The sequence below is a fragment of the Gorilla gorilla genome, chromosome 2 (assembly GCF_029281585.2).
Source record: "Gorilla gorilla gorilla isolate KB3781 chromosome 2, NHGRI_mGorGor1-v2.1_pri, whole genome shotgun sequence".
Taxonomy (NCBI): Eukaryota; Metazoa; Chordata; class Mammalia; order Primates; family Hominidae; genus Gorilla; species Gorilla gorilla.
The window spans coordinates 79,227,193-79,248,156 of NC_086017.1; the positions used below are offsets into that span (position 1 = coordinate 79,227,193).

A 20,964-nucleotide genomic window follows, 5' to 3' on the forward strand; every position below is an offset into this window, starting at 1 on the left:
AAAAGGAGTTGCATATTCATTTTATAAAAATTGGGAAGACACCATAGCACTCTTTTTCATATATAATAGTTAAAAGTGTCACTGATTGATCAATGGTTTCTTTTAAAAAGAATGAAAAAAGAATACTGTAAAGCAAGACGAGTGAGGCTCCTTGGACCTCAGTGCTTTTTCTAATAAAGAGGGCTGTTTGCATCTCAAGGTGGGCACTTGGAGATGTGCAGTTACCACGAACAACCTCCTATTCTTTCAACTCAAATGCAGTGGTTACTGAAAAAAATCTCTGCAGATTTACAGATGAATCCCCTATAGCCAGATGACTGTTTTACTGGTGAACAGAACAATTACTTTCAGGTCCCACTAAAGTGACCTTACTCTCAACTCAACACAAGGCCAAATACCAAGAGGGAACCTGCCTCCTCTGCACCTGGTTGTTGCTAAAGGTATGATTCCTGCTCCCAGAGAAACAGTATAAATGGCTGCAGGAGTGGAGGTGGCAAGGCTTGCTCTTACATTCTAAATACCTTCCATAGAGCCCATGTTAATTATGGGACACCACACTTCAGGCAGGCTCAAATACAGTTAGGTGCTAAAGAGTTCCAGAAAACCTTGTTTCTTGGGCATTGCTATGGTTTGTGGTCCCTCCAAAATTCAGGTGTTGCCAAGTCTGTAGTATTAAGAGGCAAGGCCTTTAGGAGGTGATTAAACCTTGAAGGCTGCTCTGTCTCTTTAAGGGGAGCAAAGCCCTTATAAAATAGGCTTCATGCAGCATTTGGCAAGCTTGCCTTTTTGCCTTTTGCCATGAGAGGATATAGCAAGATGGCCCTTACCAAATTGAGTGCCAGCCCCTTGATCTTAGATGTCCCAGCCTCACAGTGTGAAAAATAAATTTCTGCTCTTTATAAATTACTGAGTTGCAGTTACTCTGTTGTAGCAGCACAAAATGGACTAAGACAGGCAACACACACAAAGGCCTAATAGTTTCTCACCATTTCTCTGAAAGACACACACAGCTCACTTAGGGCTGTAGTTCTTAAGCTGTGACCTCTCACAGGTCTACTAATGACATTAGAGAAGCTTGCAAACACTTCCCCCCACAAATATAGGCAAAATGTGTTAATGAGAATCTTTCCAGGGAGGCTTTTTATAACTTCCTGGATCTAGATTTGTATTGGGTCCATGTCCTTAAAGTGGTTGAGAAACAGGTCCTTAAAAAGATGAACACTTGACCTGAAGGCAAGACCAGAGTCTGCAATGGACATACTGTGATTACTTATTTGTGAACTTTTGCCAAGTGAAATCCAGACGAAGTGCAGAGTCAAGTGATCTCATGTGTCCAAACGACAGAATGCTGATGGGATATCCAGACACTATCAAGATGCAGAGAGATTCAAATGTGGGCTAATGAATAAGTGGTTTCTATTTATATCATTATGAACATTACAGGCCCTGAAAAAAGATTACCCATTCATTACTTTGTGCACTCAATCTTCTGATGGTGTCTAAATATTTTTATGAGACTACTGCCATCATTTGCCATATTTGGGATAGTTGTATAATAATATTATTAAACAAAAGTAACTGCCACTTATTAGGTACTTCAGTGCCAGATGCTGGCTCTAACCCCCTCAATAAGATTAAAATGTAGTTTTATTTCTAAATTGATAATAGTGATGTTTCAATACATATCATCTACAGTGATTAGATCAGAGTAATTAATATATCCATCATTTCAAACATTTATCATTTCTTTATGTTGGGAACATTCAATATCCTCCTATTTGAAACTATATATTATTGCTAACTACAGTCACCCTATAGTGCTATACAACACTAGAACTTATTCCTCCTGTCTAGCTGTAATTTTGCATCCTTTAACAAATACTAGAGGCTAGGAAGGGTGGGGGAAGGAGGGATAGGGAGAAATTTGTTAAAAGTTAGTTTTAAAATATTTTATTTTATTTTTAGAGACAGGGTCTCGCTCTGTCACCCAGGCTGGAATGCAGTAGCACAATCCATAGCTCGCTGCAGCCTCGGAATCCTGGGCTCAAGCGATCTTCCTGCTTCAACCCCCCAAGTGGCTGGGACTGGAGAGGCACACCACCACACCTGCCTAATTTTTAAAATTTTTGTAGAGATAGGGTCTTGCTATGTTGCCCAGGCTGATCTTGACTTCCCGGCCTCAAATGATCTTCCTGTCTCAACCTCCAAAGTGCTGGAATTGAAGGCACGAGCCACTGCATTAGGCTGAAAAGGTAGTTTTAATTACCCCCATCAGAAGCCCAGAGGGGAGGTCACTCAGTTTGTCAATGACAAAGTAGGATTTACATGCAAAGCCTCATGCTAACACTCCACTCTCGACACTTCCTCTCTTTGTCCGTTTCGTGTGGATAAAGCCTATCAAAAACAGAACTTTTAACCATGGACTCCTGAATGCTTTAGGGTCACTGTTTGTCTTAGTTGACATTATTCAATTCCTACCTGGATATACCCCTGTCAATTTAATCCCTTGACCTAAAAATCATATTAATTAAACTCAACTACTTACAGCCATTTTGTCTTAACAGTTTTTTTTTTCTTTTTTTTAGATGGGGTCTCACTCTGTCACCCAGGCTGAAGTGCAGTGGTGCGATCCCGGCTCACTGCAACCTCCACCTCCCGGGTTCAAGTGATTCCCCTGCCTCAGCCTCCCAAGTAGCTGGGATTACAGGTGTGTGCCACCATACCCAGCTAATTTTTGTAGTTTTAGTAGAGATGGGGTCTCACCACATTAGCCAGGCTGGTATCAAACTCCTGGCCTCAAGTGATCTGCCCACCTCAGCCTCCCAAAGTGCTGGGATTACAGGTGTGAACCACCACACCCGGCCCGTCTTAACAGTTTCTATACTCCCCAAGAGTGAGTTGCAAATGAACTAAAAGTCAAGCTTGTAAGAGCTACAGAGAGTCACTGGAGAGTTCCTATTTATATTCCCCAACTGGTAATGGACCAATAAGTATAGTGGCTGCATCTTATTCACCTCTGTAAGCCCAAGCCTGACACATTGCTGGTGCAGTACATACCCAGGGAATATGTGTTGACTTTTAAAGAATTTAGAATCCAAGGGCCAGTGTCAAATTTCAATCTAAGAGCTGCATCCATTACCAAAGATCCTGATTTCTTCATGGACAGCATCTCAATGTCTGACTCCAATTAGTGGCATCAGTAATTTCTCCATTTCCAACCTTGCCTTACTTAGTTTGTCCCTATCCATATACTGCCAGTGGCTCTACAGGCATTTGGGCCATTTTAATCCGTCCCCCAAATTTCTTTCTATGTGAAAAGGAGAATATCAGTGGAAAGGAAGACAGAAGGGGGAGAAAAAGGACAGAAGGAGGGAGCAAAGGAAGGGAAAGAGGGAGAGAGATGGAGGTTAAACAGAGTGACAGATAGAGCTGTAATATATTTGGGTAACAGGGAAGTAACTACAAATAATTAAGAGTTACAGAGCATTTCTAAGCTGAAAAATAGCCTCAGCATTAGTCTAATCCCTTCACTCATCAATGTGGATTCTGAAGACTGAATACAAAAAATTAGCTTCCAAGACCACGTAGCTTGTCAGTAAGTGGCAGAGTTAGACCTGGAGTCCAGTTCTCTCTCTCTTGTCTACTGGGCTTTTCAGCCACACCATACTGTTGTATAGGATAAAGTTTCTCCTTTATAGATGACCAGTTTCTGGACTACTTCCCTCCTGACTGGAAAACCTGAATCTAGAAACATCTAATAGAAATGATAGTATAAAAGTGTGTTCCTGAAAGAATAAGTACAACATCTGCAGAATTGTTCATCTGAACTTACAAGAAAAGAAAAAAAAACAACCACGGGGCGGTTCCAAGATGGCTGAACAGGAACTGCTCCAGTCTATAGCTCCCAGCTTGAGTGATGCAGAAGATGGGTGATTTCTGCATTTCCAAATGAGATACTGGGTTCATCTCACTGGGGCTTGTCGGACAGTGGGTACAGGACAGTGGGTGCAGCCCACCAAAAGTGAGCTGAAGCAGGGTGAGGCATCACCTTACCTGAGAAGCACAAGGGGTCAGGGAATTCCCTTTCCTAGCAAAGTGAAGCTGTGACAGATGGCAACTGGAAAATCAGGTCACTCCCACCCTAATACTGCACTTTCCCAAAGGTCTTAGCAAATGGCACACCAGGAGATTATATCCTGCGCATGACTCGGAGGGTCCCATGCCCAGGAGCCTCGCTCATGGCTAGCACGGCAGTCTGAGATCGAACTGCAAGGAGGCAGTGAGGCTGGGGGAGGGGTACCCACCATTGCTGAGGCTTGAGTAGGTAAGCAAAGCAGCCTGGAAGCTCGAACTCGGTGAAGCCCACTGCAGCTCAAGGAGGCCTGCCTTCCTCTGTAGATTCCACCTCTGGGGGCAGGGCATAGCTGAACAAAAGGCAACAGAAACCTCTACAGACTTAAATGTCCCTGTCTGACAGCTTTGAAGAGAGTAGTGGTTCTCCCAGCATGGAGTTTGAGATCTGAGAACGGACAGACTGCCTCCTCAAGTGGGTCCCTGACCCCCGAATAGCCTAACAGGGAGGCACCCCTCAGTAGGATCACACTGACACCTCACACAGCTGGGTACTCCTCTGAGACAAAGCCAAAGGAACGATCAGGCAGCAACATTTGCTGTTGAGCAATATTCGCTGTTCTGCAGCCTCTGCTGCTGATACTCAGGCAAACAGTGCCTGGAGTGGACTTCCGGCAAACTCCAACAGACCTGCAGCTGAGGGTCCAGACTGTTAGAAGGAAAACTAACAAACAGAAAGGACATCCACACCAAAACACCATCTGTACATCACCATCATCAAAGACCAAAGGTAGACAAAACCACAAAGATGGGGAAAAAACAGAGCAGAAAAGCTGAAAATTCTAAAAATCAGAGCGCCTCCCCACCTCCAAAGGAATGCAGCTCCTTGCCAGCAACAGAACAAAGCTGGACAGAGAATGACTTTGATGAGTTGAGAGAAGAAGGCTTCAGATGACCAAACTTCTCCAAGCTAAAGGAGGAAGTTTGAACCCATCGCAAAGAAGCTAAAAACCCTGAAAAAAGATTAGACGAATGGCTAACTAGAATAACCAGTGCAGAGAAGTCCTTAAATGACCTGATGGAACTGAAAACCATGGCACAAGAAATACATGATGAACGCACAAGCTCCAGTAGCAATTCGATCAAGCAGAAGAAAGGGTATCAGTGATTGAAGATCAAATGAATGAAATGAAGTGAGAAGAGAAGTTTAGAGAAAAAAGAGTAAAAAGAAATGAACAAAGCCTCCAAGAAATATGGGACTATGTGAAAAGACCAAATCTATGTCTGATTGGTATACCTGAAAGTGACAGGGAGAATGGAACCAAGTTGGAAAACACTCTGCAAGATATTATCCAGGAGAACTTCCCTAACCTAGCAAGGCAGGCCAACCTTCAAATTCAGGAAATACAGAGAATGCCACAAAGATACTCCTTGAGAAGAGCAACTCCAAGACACATAATTGTCAGATTCACCAAAGTTGAAATGAAGGAAAAAATGTTAAGGGCAGCCAGAGAGAAAGGTCAGGTTACCCACAAAGGGAAGCCCATCAGACTAATAGGGGATCTCTTGGCAGAAACTCTACAAGCCAGAAGAGAGTGGGGGCCAATATTCAACATTCCTAAAAAAAGGAATTTTCAACCCAGAATTTCATATCCAGCCAAACTAAGCTTCATAAGTGAAGGAGAAATAAAATCCTTTACAGACAAGCAAATGCTGAGAGGTTTTGTCACCACCAGGCCTGCCCTAAAAGAGCTCCTGAAGGAAGCACTAAACATGGAAAGGAAAAACCCATACCAGCCACTGCAAAAACATGCAAAATTGTAAAGACCATCGAGGCTAGGAAGAAACTGCATCAACTAACGAGCAAAATGACCAGCTAAAATCATAATGACAGGATCAAATTCACACATAACAATATTAACCTTAAATGTAAATGGGCTAAATGGGCCAATTAAAAGACGAAGACTGGCAAATTGGATAAAGAGTCAAGACCCATCAGTGTGCTGTATTCAGGAGACCTATCTCACGTGCGGAGACACACATAGGCTCAAAATAAAGGGATGGATGAAGGTCTACGAAGCAAATGGAAAACAAAAAAAGGCAAGGGTTGCGATCCTAGTCTCTGATAAAACAGACTTTAAACCAACAAAGATCAAAAGAGACAAAGAAGGCCATTACATAATGGTAAAGGGATCAATTCAACAAGAAGAGATAACTATCCTAAATATATATGCACCCAATACAGGAGCACCCAGATTCATGAAGCAAGTCCTTAGAGACCTAGAAAGAGACTTAGACTCCCACACAATAATAATGGGAGACTTTAACACCCCACTGTCCACATCAGACAGATCAATGAGACAGAAAGTTAAAAAGGATATCCAGGAATTGAATTCAGTTCTGCACCAGGTGGACCTAATAGACATCTACAGAACTCTCCACCACAAATCAACAGAATATACATTCTTCTCAGCACCACATTGCACTTATTCCAAAACTGACCACATAGTTGGAAGTAAAGCATTCCTCAGCAAATGTAAAAGAACAGAAATTATAACAAACGGTCTCTCAGACCACAGTGCAATCAAACTAGAACTCAGGATGAAGAAACTCACTGAAAACCACTCAACTACATGGAAACTGAACAACCTGCTCCTGAAAGACTACTGGGTACATAATGAAATGAAGGCAGAAATAAAGATGTTCTCTGAAACCAACGAGAACAAAGACACAACATACCAGAATCTCTGGGACACATTTAAAGCAGTGTGTAGAGGGAAATTTGTAGCACTAAATGCCCACAAAAGAAAGCAGGAGAGATCTAAATTTGACACCCTAACATCACAATTAAAAGAACTAGAGAAGCAAGAGCAAACACATTCAAAAGATAGCAGAAGGCAAGAAATAACTAAGATCAGAGCAGAACTGAAGGGAATAGAGACACAAAAAACCCTTCAAAAAAATCAATGAATCCAAGAGCTGGTTTTTTGAAAAGATCAACAAAATTCATAGACTGCTAGCAAGACTAATAAAGAAGAAAAGAGAGAAAATCAAATAGTTGCAATAAAAAATGATAAAGGGGATATCACCATCGATCCCACAGAAATACAAACTACCATCAGAGAATACTATAAACACTTCTACGCAAACAAACTAGAAAATCTAGAAGAAATGGATAAGTTCCTCGACACATACACCCTCCCAAGAATAAACCTGGAAGAAGCTGAATCCCTGAAAAGACCAATAAGAGGCTCTGAAATTGAGGCAATAATTAATAGCCTACCAACCAAAAAAAGTCCAGGACCAGACAGATTCACAGCCGAATTCTACCAGAGGTACAAGGAGGAGCTGGTACCATTCCTTCTGAAACTATTCCAATTGATAGAAAAAGTGGGAATCCTCCCTAACTCATTTTATGAGGGCAGCATCATCCTGATACCAAAGCCTGGCAGAGACACAACAAAAAAAGAGAATTTTAGACCAATATCCCTGATGAACATCGATGCAAAGATCCTCAATAAAATACTGACAAACCGAATCCAGCAGCACATCAAAGAGCTTATCCACCATGATCAAGTGGGCTTCATCCCTGGGATGCAAGGCTGGTACAACATATGCAAATCAATAAACGTAATCCAGCATATAAACAGAACCAAAGACAAAAAACACATGCTTATCTCAATAGATGCAGAAAACGCCTTTGACAAAATTCAACAGCCCTTCATGCTAAAAACTCTCAATAAATTAGGTATTGATGGGACGTATTTCAAAATAATAAGAGCTATTTATGACAAACCCACAGTCAGTATCATACTGAATGGGCAAAAACTGGAAGCATTCCCTTTGAAAACTGGCACAAGACAGGGATGCCCTCTCTCACCACTCCTATTCAACATAGTGTTGGAAGTTCTGGCCAGGGCAATCAGGCAGGAGAAAGAAATAAAAGGTATTCATTTAGGAAAAGAGGAAGTCAAATTGTCCCTGTTTGCAGATGACATGATTGTATATTTAGAAAACCCCATTGTCTCAGCCTAAAATCTCCTTAAGATCATAAGCAACTTCAGCAAAGTCTCAGGATACAAAATCAATGTGCTAAAATCACAAGCATTTTTATATACCAATAACAGACAAACAGAGAGCCAAATCATGAGTGAATTCCCATTCACAATTGCTTCAAAGGGAATAAAATACCTAGGAATCCAGCTTACAAGGGATGTGAAGGACCTCTTCAAGGAGAACTACAAACCACTGCTCAATGAAATAAAAGAGGACACAAACAAATGGAAGAACATTCCATGCTCATGGATAGGAAGAATCAATATCGTGAAAATGGCCATACTGCCCAAGGTAACTTATAGATTCAAAGCCATCCCCATCAAGCTACTAATGACTTTCTTCACAGAATTGGAAAAAAATACTTTAAAGTTCATATGGAACCAAAAAAGAGCCTGCATTGCCAAGTCAATCCTAAGCCAAAAGAACAAAACTGGAGGCATCACACTACCTGACTTCAAACTATACTACAAGGCTACAGTAACCAAAACAGCATGGTACTGGTACCAAAACAGAGATATAGACAAATGGAACAGAGCAGAGCCCTCAAAAATAATACCACACATCTACAACCATCTGATCTTTGACAAACCTGACAAAAACAAGCAATGGGGAAAGGATTCCCTATTTAATAAATGGTGCTGGGAAAACTGGCTAGCCATATGTAGAAAGCTGAAACTGGATCCCTTCCTTACACCTTACACAAAAATTAATTCAAGATGGATTAAAGACTTAAATGTTAGACCTAAAACCATAAAAACCCTAGAAGAAAACCTAGACAATACCATTCAGGACATAGGCATGGGCAAGGACTTCATGTCTAAAACACCAAAAGCAATGGCAACAAAAGCCAAAATTGACAAATGGGGTCTAATTAAACAAAGAGCTTCTTCAAAGCAAAAAAACTACCATCAGAGTGAACACGCAACCTACAGAATGGGAGAAAATTTTTGCAATCTACTCATCTGACAAAGGGCTAATATCCAGAGTCTACAATGAACTCCAACAAATTTACAAGAAAAAAACAAACAACCCCATCAAAAAGTGGGCAAAGGATATGAACAGACACTTCTCAAAAGAAGACATTTATGCATCCAAAAGACACATGAAAAAATGCTCATCATCACTGGCCATCAGAGAAATGCAAATCAAAACCACAATGAGATACCATCTCACACCAGTTAGAATGGCAATCATTAAAAAGTCAGGAAACAACAGGTGCTGGAGAGGATGTGGAGAAATAGGAACACTTTTACACTGTTGGTGGGACTGTAAACTAGTTCAACCATTGTGGAAGACAGCGTGGCGATTCCTCAGGGATCTAGAAGTAGAAATACCATTTGACCCAGCCATCCCATTACTGGGTATATACCCAAAGGATTACAAATCATGCTGCTATAAAGACACATGCACACGTATGTTTATTGCGACACTATTCACAATAGCAAAGACTTGGAACCAACCCAAATGTCCATCAATGATAGACTGGATTAAGAAAATGTGGCACATATACACCATGGAATACTCTGCAGCCATAAAGAAGGATGAGTTCATGTCCTTTGTAGGGACATGGATGAAGCTGGAAACTATCATTCTCAGCAAACTATCACAAGGACAAATAACCAAACACTGCATGTTCTCACTCACAGGTGGGAATTGAACAGTGAGAACACTTGGACACAGGAAGGGGAACAGCACACGCTGGGGCCTGCCTTGGGGTGTGGGGAGGGGGGAGGGGGGGAGGGATAGCATTAGGAGATATACCTAATGTAAATGATGAGTTAATGGGTGCAGCACACCAACATGGCACATGTATACATATGTAACAAACCTGCACATTGTGCACATGTACTCTAGAACTTAAAGTATAATAATAATAAAAAAAGAAAACCAAATGAGAAAATAAACCAATACAAGACAACAGAAGTGTGCATACCTTTACAGCGTGATCTACAAAAGCTTCCTTTAAGGAAAAAAAAAGCATCTGAAGTATACAGGAAATATGCCCAATACCTTCCTTTCTTAGATTTCTGTTATTGGAATAATAAATTGATTGTTTAACCTTGCCAAATCACATAAACATATATTAATGTATAGTTTACCTGTACTCAGGCTTACTTTTCCAGTTTAGGAAAATATTGTATTTAAAATTTTTTCTAGTTTTCCAACATTAAGCGAGAAAAAAGTCTTAATTGGAGCTTCACAGAATCTACCTCAGGGACAAACGTAAGTCTCATACTTGAATTACGATCCCGAGACAGGCCTCTGCTGAGAGCTCACTAGTATTTTCAGGTTGCCACAATATTTTTGAAACAAAGAGAAAGTGTTTTAGTATGGTTTTACCTAGCACTATAGCTTTTTGTGATAAGAGACAAGACATGTAGTTCTTTTCCTGGGGTCTTTTGTGCACCTGTGCACAGGCTTCTGCTAGCAATTGGAAACCATGCAGAACAGAAAGCAGAATCTCATTTGGATGCAGCTCCCACTTTTCTATTCCAAGATGCACGCACCCATGAAAAGAAACTCTTGCTTCATGAAATTCAGAGATGCTGGAAATTAGGCAAAATCATCCTCTGGCCCAGAAAAGGCAAAGGGTGGACAGAGCATACATTCGGAACTCAGGAGATCCAGAATCCAGGCTGTGCCCTGCCCCTAACGGGATAGGAAGTCTTAGAAAAATTCCTCCTCTTCTCTGCATTTTAATCTCTTCAGTAACAGAATGAGGAGATTGGACAAAGTGACTTACAAGGTTTCTTGTGGTTTAAATGTTCCATGGCATAAATATATCTAACAATTCTGCTCAGCCAATAATATTTGTCCACCACCCATCACCCTGCCTCCTGACAGTAACTGGGAATTCTCTCCATGGGTGAGACATAGTACCTGTCTGCAGCAACCTCCATTCTAGTAGTAACAACTTCCCCGCATACTTCAAATGTAGGATCAAACACAGTGGAACACACAGAGTATGCTCTGGAGTGGAACTTGGTATGTCTGGGAATATTTTAGGCCCTCTGCTAAGAGCTGTAGTTTCTGACCGCTGAAAGAGCTGCATAACAAGATAGTCTTACTTCTCAGGATGTTCTATGGCCTGAATCTTCAGAACAGGATCATTTATAATGAGGCCTTAGGTCACCATAATGCCACTCTGGGAATCCAGGTCACAGGACTGCATTTGGATAAGATTATATTCCTTTTCACTCCTTCAGACATTAGATACCTTTAGATAGGACCGATTTAGAGACAACGGACTCATTTCTAAGGCTACACTATTATGTTGTTACATTATAGCAAAAGGGTACTATTCCAGTTCCTATTGTGATATATTTAATTTCTTTGATGTTTCTCTTCTCTACCCAATCCTGCCCACTTCCTCTACAGACTTCCTTCTATCCCCAAGAGTTTTGCAGTCTACTGAATGAGATAATTTCCTTTGTTTTTTACCCAGATAATCCTCCCCTCCACCATCAACATCTACCCATCAGGGAAGAAAAATGGCCACATGGAGTTGGACTTAATGAGTTTACCATAACCACATTACAAGGCAGGAAAGAAAAAAAGGCTTCCCTTTAATAAGGATGTAGGACTTCCTCTGACAAATCATAAAAGTTTTATTAATTAATTGGAAGCCGTCCCCAAAAATGGCATTTCCGAGGTTTCTATCTTGAACTGCTGAATTCTGATCACATAGAACCTTCACCACAAACTAGACTGGAGGACAAAATTCAATTTTCCTTCTTCTTTCTGGAGGCAAAGCAGGGACCCACATCAAAGGATCCTTTCAGAGGGGCTGCTAATGAGCTCTAGGACACCACAGAATTTTTGTTGCCAAGTGTTCACAAAAACAGGGAAGGCCCCAAACACATCTTGCTGATGAAACGATGAACAATTATAAATCAAAAAGCATTTTTGTGTTGCTTACTGACACAGTTCCTGCCCTCTCTCTGTCTTTTCTACATCCATAAAGAAACTCCAGTATTTAAAATTAAAAAAAAAAAAGAAAAAAGGAGAGAGTGGTGGGAGCAGGGGAAAGGGTGATGAAGTGGAATTACATACTTCATATTTGCCAAAGTTCTAAAGCAAAATAAGAAATCAGCCTTTCACGACCTTTAAAGGAGCAAAGATAGCATTAAAACAATGACAGGAAAACCCTCCAGACGATGGGCGTCTTTAAGGACCATCTTCACTTGGTATCAAACAGAGCACATCCAACTCTGTTTTGGAAAAAGTAATTCCTTCACAAGAGTGAAGATAAACATTTCTTGTAATTTCCTTTTCTGCAAGTTGGGTTCTGCAATATTAGTTCTTAGATTAGTCCACCCCCAGTACAATATTAAAATCTGCCCAAGATTTTGCTATGAACTGCCAGTGAAAGCTGAAGAAGCACCGTTACACAGTCTGCAACTGGAAGATCATAAAAAAAAATCATTCTTACCTCCGAACCACCATGACCTCGGCTCATTTAAAGGAACTGAAGAGAGTGCTTAAGACAAAAGACACACGTATTAAGCACTTGTGAGGTGTGTGTGTGTGCGCGTGTGTGTGTGCGCGCATGTGCTTGCATTTTCTCCAACTACAAGCCAGTGGAAGTAGGAACTTAAAAACTCCTGACGCCTTCCGCTGCCATATAATCTCAAGGAAATGACCATACTGTTTGTTGCTTTGATTAGAAACAAAAGCCTTTCAATATGAGTCACAGGAGAAATGGGAAAATAAAAACAACTAAAAAACTTCTGCTATTTCTTTCGGCCACTCAAACGCTTTCTTTACAACACATTTAAAACATATGACGAAATGTCATCTACTGTTTTCTAAACTTCATTGATAATGCAGGCTTTAGGTTGGGTAATTATTCAGAGATAGGCGATGCCATGTATGAATCTAAACTTCTATGCATGTTTTGGATGAGGCTGGGAATTTAATGAATATAAATAAAAACAATATTTAACTCAACTATGCTACTCACAGCCAGTTGATGTTAACAGCTTTTCCACTCAGAAAGAAACTCAGAATTCCATGGAACAACCTTAGTAAAATCAATCAGAGATGCCAGCCACAACAGAAAATCTTGGCAGAATGACGTGGTCTCAGAAAAGATTCATTTCACTATTTGCATTTAATGAAATCATTACTATTGAAGTCATTCAGTGAATAGGAAATAATCAAAATACATTATGCTTGAAGGCAGAGAGAAAAACATATAGAATACTGGAAAAATAATAAATTTACTTTTTTTTTTTTAAAAAAAGAATGATTAAGTAAAAGCTTGTGACAGGGTATCATGCTTCTCCCACCTGAAAAAAAGAACAGTCTGGAATTTTGCTCAAGAGTATGGTATGGTTAAGAACATAACCATAAGATTAAATCTCTAAGACTCTCTAGAGTCAGAGAAACCTTGTGTTTTACAGCTGTATATATCCTTGGGAAAGTTACTTGATCTTTCTGAGAACTGGTTCCCTCCTTTGTAAAATGGAGATAAAAATCCTGATCTCCTTCAGGAGTGCTGGAGAAATTAAAAGAGATAGTTCATGCAAAGCTCAAAGAATTTGCCTGGGAGATACCACAGGTATCTAAATATAGGGTGGGGTACCTCCCTTTACCCCCACAAAATGTTAATCCCTCAGAAACCGGGGAGTGGCTTTATCTTCACATCCTTCCAAAGACTCTAATTACTATGACCACAATATACTGTCTGGGGAAGACACGGCAGCCTGTAACAACTTCAGTCAATGCTAAGTTTGGATGCAAATAGAAGTCACTTGATGATATCAGTAGAAAAGGTGGCAAAAAGTTTAATACATATTTAGTAATTATTTGTGAGCACGTGACCTCCCAATTGGACGGGTTGGATGTTAGAAGAAACAAGTTACTTAGACATTATTTCATGCACATATACTCGTAGGATAAATGGAAAAAGGGGAAAAAAAAAAGCTGGGCAATGATATTCCCAGAAAAGCATCATATATGGAGATTGAAAAAGTGCTATATAGCTCAAACAACTTGGGCAGAAGTGGAGATGCTGCGCTGTGATACAAGGATGACTTAAAGAGGACTTTTGTTCCAGTGCCAGCACACAGATGCACATGAAGAAGTTGAATAAAATTGTCCTATCAAGAGGGTGAGCACAAGGCAGAAATCACTCCAGTTATTAATCTGCATAACAAGTGTTATGAGCACTCCTAATATTAGGAGTAAATTTTCTAATATTTCATATACATTTCTAAAATTTTATATAGGTTGACCCAAAACATTTGCCTGAGTCTTCTTGTTGGGAAGGTGGGGAATTATTGTATTACTTTATTTGACAGAACCTTCTATTTGTTAATATATAACAGTAAAAACTCAATACATGGTACCTTTTCTTACTGGGTTGGAGAGTCGACTGAGAGAACTAGTGGGACATTTCTGATTGTATGGTAAAAATGTTTTCACTGTTGAAGGACAATCGGAATGTTGATAGCCAGTTTCAGCAGCAAGTTGGGCTAGATTAGGCAAGGGTAAAACCAGGAGGCCAGGACAGCTTGAGGGCCAGATGAAGGTTGACAGACCAAATTAGGGGGGAGGCTGGGTAAGCTCAGGTTATGGTGTGAGAACACATAGAGATGGAGTCTACCAGGAGTATTAAAATTGGGAGGCCGGGCACAGTGTCTCACACCTGTAATCTCAGCACTTTGGGAGGCTGAGGTTGGCAGATCACCTCAGGTAAGGAGTTTGAGACCAGCCTGGCCAACATGGCGTAACCCTATCTCTACTACAAATACAAAAATTAGCGAGGTGTAGTGGCTGGCACCTGTATTCCCAGCTACTCGGGAGGCTGAGGCAGGAGAATTGCTTCAACCTGGGAGCCGGAGGTTGCAGTGAGCTGAGATCGCACCACTGCACTCCAGCCTGGGTGGCAGAGCAAGCAAGATTCCATCTCAAAAAAGAAAAAAAAAAATTAGGAAACAGGATCCCTGCTTTTCTTTGGGGACACCATCCAAATAACTGGGGGTAGGGGGGAACCCCATATCCCCATATAAAGAAGATGAATATGTGATTCAAGACTGACCAATAAAATCACTCTACCCCCATGTGATGGTTAATACTTAGTGTCAACTTGATTGGATTGAAGGATGCCAAGTATTGATCCTGGGTGTGCCTCTGAGGGTATTGCCAAAGGAGATTAACATTTAAGTCAGTGGGCTGGGAAAGGCAGACCCACCCGTGATCTGGGTGGGCACCATCTGATCAGCTGCCAGTGTGGCTAGAATATAAAGCAGGCAGAAAAATGTGAAAAGACAAGACTGGCCTAGCCTCCCAGCCTACCTCTTTCTCTCGTGCTGGATGCTTCCTGACCTCAAACATCAGACTCCAAGTTCTTCAGTTTGGGGATTCGGACTGGCTCTCCTTGCTCCTCGGCCTGCAGACGGCCTATTGTGGGACCTTGTTATCATGTAAGTTAATACTTAATAAACTTCCCTTTATATATAGATATATATATACACACAGACACACATATATACACATGTATATATACATATATATAATATATATATAAAATATATATATATAAAATATCCTATTAACTCTGTCCCTTTAGAGAACCCTTACTAATACACCCCATACCCATTAGTCATAGGGATCAGAGAAGAAGTATCTTTGTTTTTGTTTGTTCTGGAGTTACAAAGTTGCTTGGATGAAAATCTGGGGCTACCAGGAAACCTCATGCCAGACAGAAGAGTTGGAGAGAGACATACTCCAATGTCACTGTCTGAATTATGAAATGCCATTGAACCTGAAGTCATTCCTTGGCCTTTTCAGTTACTGAGTCTATAATTTCCGTTGCTGCTCAAGCTAGTTCTGATTTTTAAACAAAACTTTATTTGCAAACAAAAATATCCTATCTAATATGTCAGTTTGTGTGAGAAAGGATAATTGGAATCTGACACCATTAGTCCACTGACCAACACTGTTCAAGAATGTGAGTGCTTATAAACACAGGATTGGAGAGTTTGGTGGGGCTCTAGGTGCAAAGACGGGACAAGGGCATAGGTGCCAGGGATTCAGTCTTGAGGAAATGGATAATTCCTGCAGTAGTAGGGTATCAGACAGGAGTTTTGTAATCAGTAAATCAGAAGGGGTCCCAGATAACTGGCATTCAAAGGCCAGAATGGGACAGTGGCAAAGCTGATGCTATATCCAACTTGAAACAAATGTTTTTCCAAATGCCTTCTGCCGTGCAGCCAGACACAAGGCAGGGCTTAACCTGGGATTCAGGAATGTAGACTTGGGGAGCCCTGTTCAGGAGTCCCGTTGAAAATGAAACTATATCCTGGAATAGGTCCAAATGAAATATGAGCTTATATGTGAAACTGTGCCTATAAAATACAAATTGTGACACAGTTGGATGATCACCTAACTGGTGAGCTTGTACATATGTATTGATGACTTTGTGGAGGCTTTTATTGACTGTGAGGGTGGAATAAAAGAAATATGTCCACCAATTTAAGGAAAAATTTGTGGAAGCAGGATCCCAACTTTTGTCTTTAAGAGAAGCTTTGAGTTTTATCACAAAACTATCACTTTCATCATAGAACATTTCACATGCTGAATGAATGCCAGACGCACCATAAAATCACAACAGAGGCAATGTATTGCAGTTTTCCAAAATTCTGGCAGCTGGGCATAGCACTAAACCATTTGTCATAAAGTAAGAGGACAAACTTGAAGACCAGCTCATCTCCTCCTAAATTTAGTGAGGTTTGCACTAAAGAAAAAATATTTCCTCATAACTCCTCATCCTTCTCTAATTCAGCCTCTAGAAACAATTCAGTTTCAGTTCAAATATTTCTTGAGCATCAAATACATGCAGAGGCCTTACAAGGAAGTCAAAGATGAAAACACCATGATTCTGACCTTCGACAAATTTGCAGCCTGGACCTGGCATCTCTCAAAAAGAGAAGAGTAATGACTTTATTTGTCACCTCATAGTCAACTCCACAATTGAGGAATTACACATTCCTTTCACACACATGCTGGTTTCTGTTTTTAATCTTTTATCAATCTGTATGTCAGAGCTCCTTAGATACCTGATGATTTTTCTTAAATTTGCATTCATTGCAGTAATTATTTTTTGAACGTCTGTCAGGTATTGGATGTCAGAGCTGGGTCTGTGGCCTATGTAGGCCCACATGATTCAATGCTCAGAAGGGCCTCATGCTTGGTTTAGTGTTCTGCTGTCTCACAATTCTTAATCATTTTTGAACAAGGAATCCCACATTTTCATTTTGCATTGTGCTATGGTTTGAATGTCCCCACTAAAACTCATGTTAAAATTTGATTGCCATTTTCACAGTATTAAGAGGTGGGACCGGCCAGATCCGGGGGGCACATGCCTGTAATCCCAGCAGTTTGGGAAGCCAACAAAAACAGATTGCTTGAGTTCAGGAGTTTGAGACCAGCCTGGGCAACATAGTGAAACTCCATCTCTACAAAATACACAAAAATTAGCCAAGTGTGGTGGCATGCGCCTATAGTCCCAGATACTCAGGAGGCTGAGGTAGGAGAATCACTTGAGCCTGGGAGGTTGAGGCTGCAGTGAGCCAAGACTCCGCCACTACACTTTAGCATGGGTGACACAGTGAGACCCTGCCTCAAAAACAAACAAACATAAAAAGAAGTGGGACCTTCAAGACATGATAATGGATTATTAATTCATTATCACAGGAGTAGATTAGTTATCATGGAGGTGGGCTTCTAATAAAAGATAAGTTCAGCCCACATTTTTCCTGTTTCTTCCTGTGAACCTGTGTACCCTTCTGCCTTCAGCCATGGGATGACCCTGCCAGATGCCAGTGCCATGTTCTTGGACTTCCCAGCCTCCAGAACCATGAGCCAAATAAATCTGTTTTCTTTATAAATTACCCAGTCTGTGGTATTTGGCTATAGACACAGAAAAGATATGTAGAGTCTGATAAATTATGTAGCTAGCTCTGCTGGGCATGGTGCTAGGTGGTGGGGGAACAGCGGTGAACAGCAGAGGTATCCAGAGGGTGGCATGAAACAAAAAATAATTTAATTCATAAATGAGGTAATTTCAGATAAGAGTAAGACTTAGGAAGAAAATAAAGCAGGAGGACATGATAAAGAGGGGTGGAGAATGCTGTATGGGGAGAGTGAGCTCCTGGATTAAGACTGGAGGTCAGGAAAGAGCCAGCCACAGGTTAGTTGGTTTCAGGACCATTTCTGCCTTGTTCAGGGCTATAACACGTGGAACCTGGAAAGTTCTCAACTAATATTTTGAATGAATAGAACTTCTGTTTAAAAAGGAAAAGTACCAAATACAGAAAATTAATTCATAATTTAGTACAAACTGGGACTGACCGATAAGGAACATTTAAGTTTATTTAAGGTCTCCTTCAGGATCACATGTTTTAGCAGCTGGAGGGGGTGCACTATGTCCAGGAAAAACAACCCTGATGGAAAAGTTCATTACTCATATTCCCCTCTAGACAGAAAAAGAGGGAAAACTTTTGTGCTAGGCGAATTTTCTTGCTTTCTTAACCACAAATGGAAAAACAGAGATGAAAAGAGGTAGGGAGAGAAGCAGGCATGATAGGGGTTTCCTTTCTGTCTGTTTCATAGGTTGAAGGCCATGACTTTTGACTTGGTTTTACCATAAGGCACGTGCAGTTTTTAGGTGACGCACATAAACTTTGTAAAATTGAGTCTCATCTCTGTGTTTGGAAAAATGAAGAGAAAAGGGTATCCAAAGTTCATTCTTGAAATCCATTTTACAAATGGGAAACTGAAGCACTGAGATGTCTGGTAGCATAAGTCTCCCCAGTTGGGGGTAGAAGAATAGGATTTGAACCCAGGGCCCATGCTCTTACACATGGCCTTTCCATTTGGCCATTGTAGACAAAGTGGAATGCATCCAGGGGTTAACGCTCAGGCATTCTGTTAGATTTCCTTCCGGTCTTTCTGCAGAACCTGGCATTTTGTTTTCCCCTTTCTCTCTCCCTTTGTATTCCTTTAAAACCAAAACAAAAAAGTTTTTGTAATGGAAAATTTCAAGTACACACAAAAAGTCAAAGACCAGTGTCATAACCACCTCCCGTGTTTCCACCTAGTTTCGAGTTACCAACACCTGGCTAATATTGTTTCATTTATATTCTTGCCTACTTTCTGTCCTCCTATAGGTATTATTTTGAAGCAAAACCAAGACTTAAGTAATTTCATCTGTAAATAATTCAATATAAAAGATAAGGACTCTTTTTTAAACATAACCCTAAATACTTAAAAAAGTTAACAGTAATTCCTTAATATCATCAGATCTCTAGTCTTCAAATATCCAATTATCTGATTAACGTCTTTTTTCCCCAAGTTTGTTTGAATCAAAATAAAAAAAAGCTCCACATTTTGCAACTGGTTGATATTTTCCTTAGGTTTCTGTTAACCTACAGGTTCCTGTTCCATCCATCTCTCTCTTTTTCTCTCCTCTCTCTCTCATTGCAATTTACTTGTTGAAGAAACTAGGCTGTTTATCCTGTAAATTCTCCTACCACCTAAGTTTTGCTGATTGCATTCCCTTGGTGTCACTTAAATGTTCCTCTGTTTACCATGGTTCCTGGAGGTTTGTTGAGTCCCAAGACTTTATCAGATTTCAGTTAGATCTTTTTTGGCAATACTATCTCATAGGTCGCCACTTGTGTCTTTTCATTAGAAGAGCCATTTCTTTTTGTGACATTAGCAGCTGCTAATGCTCAATAGCTATATCATTTAATTAATTAGGAGTGGCAGTATGATGGCATTCTAATTCTATTATCCCTTACTTACTAGCTAGAATATTTCTATAATGAGAGATTTTTTCCTTATCTATTAATTGGTTACCCAGTAGTATAATTCATACAAGAAAGGCAGAGAAAACGTTTGACTCTTTATCTTTATTTGCCAGTTTCCAAAATAATGAGTTGGGTACTTTCAAGGGTGGTCAAAATGCATTTTGTCATTATGAACATATGCATTTAAATATAATTCATGTGTTTCAATCCATTAAAGTTATTTTCTTTTTTAAAAATTTTCTTTCCTGATATTCAGATTGGGCCATTTTGGTGAGTGAGAGCCTCTTCAAGCCAGTTTCCAAGTCCTTGTGACATGGTTTTAGTAGTATTTGTCAGCTTCCTTGCTACCAGTAGTATTTGTCAGCTTCCTTGCTACCAGTAGTATTTGTCAGCTTCCTTGCTACCTGGGATAAAAAGATGCTCATCTTGTGCATTTACTACTCAAAACCTGGGCAGTGTCTGTTACTGCTTTTTGTTTCATTTAGAAAATTACACTATAAATTATGCATAATAAAAATACATATTTTAGGTATTACAGACATGTTATCCACATCCCCACCAAGATATAAAACATTTCCAGAAAGCTACCTCTGCCAATCTTTCCCTACCTCCCATAACAACCACTATTCAGATTTCTATCACAATAGATTAGTTTTTCCTGTTGTAGAACTTCATACAAATTGAATTATGGAGTATGTATTTTTTAATACCTGGCTTCTTTTACTGAGCAAAATGTTTTTAATATTCATTCATGGTGTTGCATGTATTAGCAATTCATTCATTTTCTGATCGCTGAGTAGTATCCATTGCATGAATATAGTATAGTTTATTTATCTCCTCTCTTGTTAATGGAAATCAGTTGTTCTCAGTTTGGGGGTATTAGAAGCTAATAAGCTATGAATATTCTTTTACAAGCTGTGTGTGTATGCATGTGTGTGCACATGCATATGTTTTCATTTCTCTTGAATAAATGTGCATGAATAGAGCTAACAGATCATAGGATGAATGTACGTTTAAC

General features: G+C 40.2%; 1 protein-coding gene across 4 annotated transcripts in view; it reads right to left on the reverse strand.

Annotated features, from left to right (window-relative positions):
* Nucleotides 1-20,964, reverse strand: part of FRMD4B (FERM domain containing 4B) — a 369,354-nt gene that overhangs the window by 167,777 nt on the left and 180,613 nt on the right. Inside the window, exon 1 of one of the 4 annotated variants that reach the window (XM_055383372.2) lies at nt 12,560-12,696. The exons of the other annotated variants lie outside the window; for them this stretch is intronic. Within the exon in view, the coding sequence (XP_055239347.2) occupies nt 12,560-12,586 (27 nt within the window). The 5' untranslated portion in view covers nt 12,587-12,696. Of the gene's footprint in view, nt 1-12,559; nt 12,697-20,964 lie in introns of those variants that run through there. 4 annotated transcript variants of the gene reach the window in all.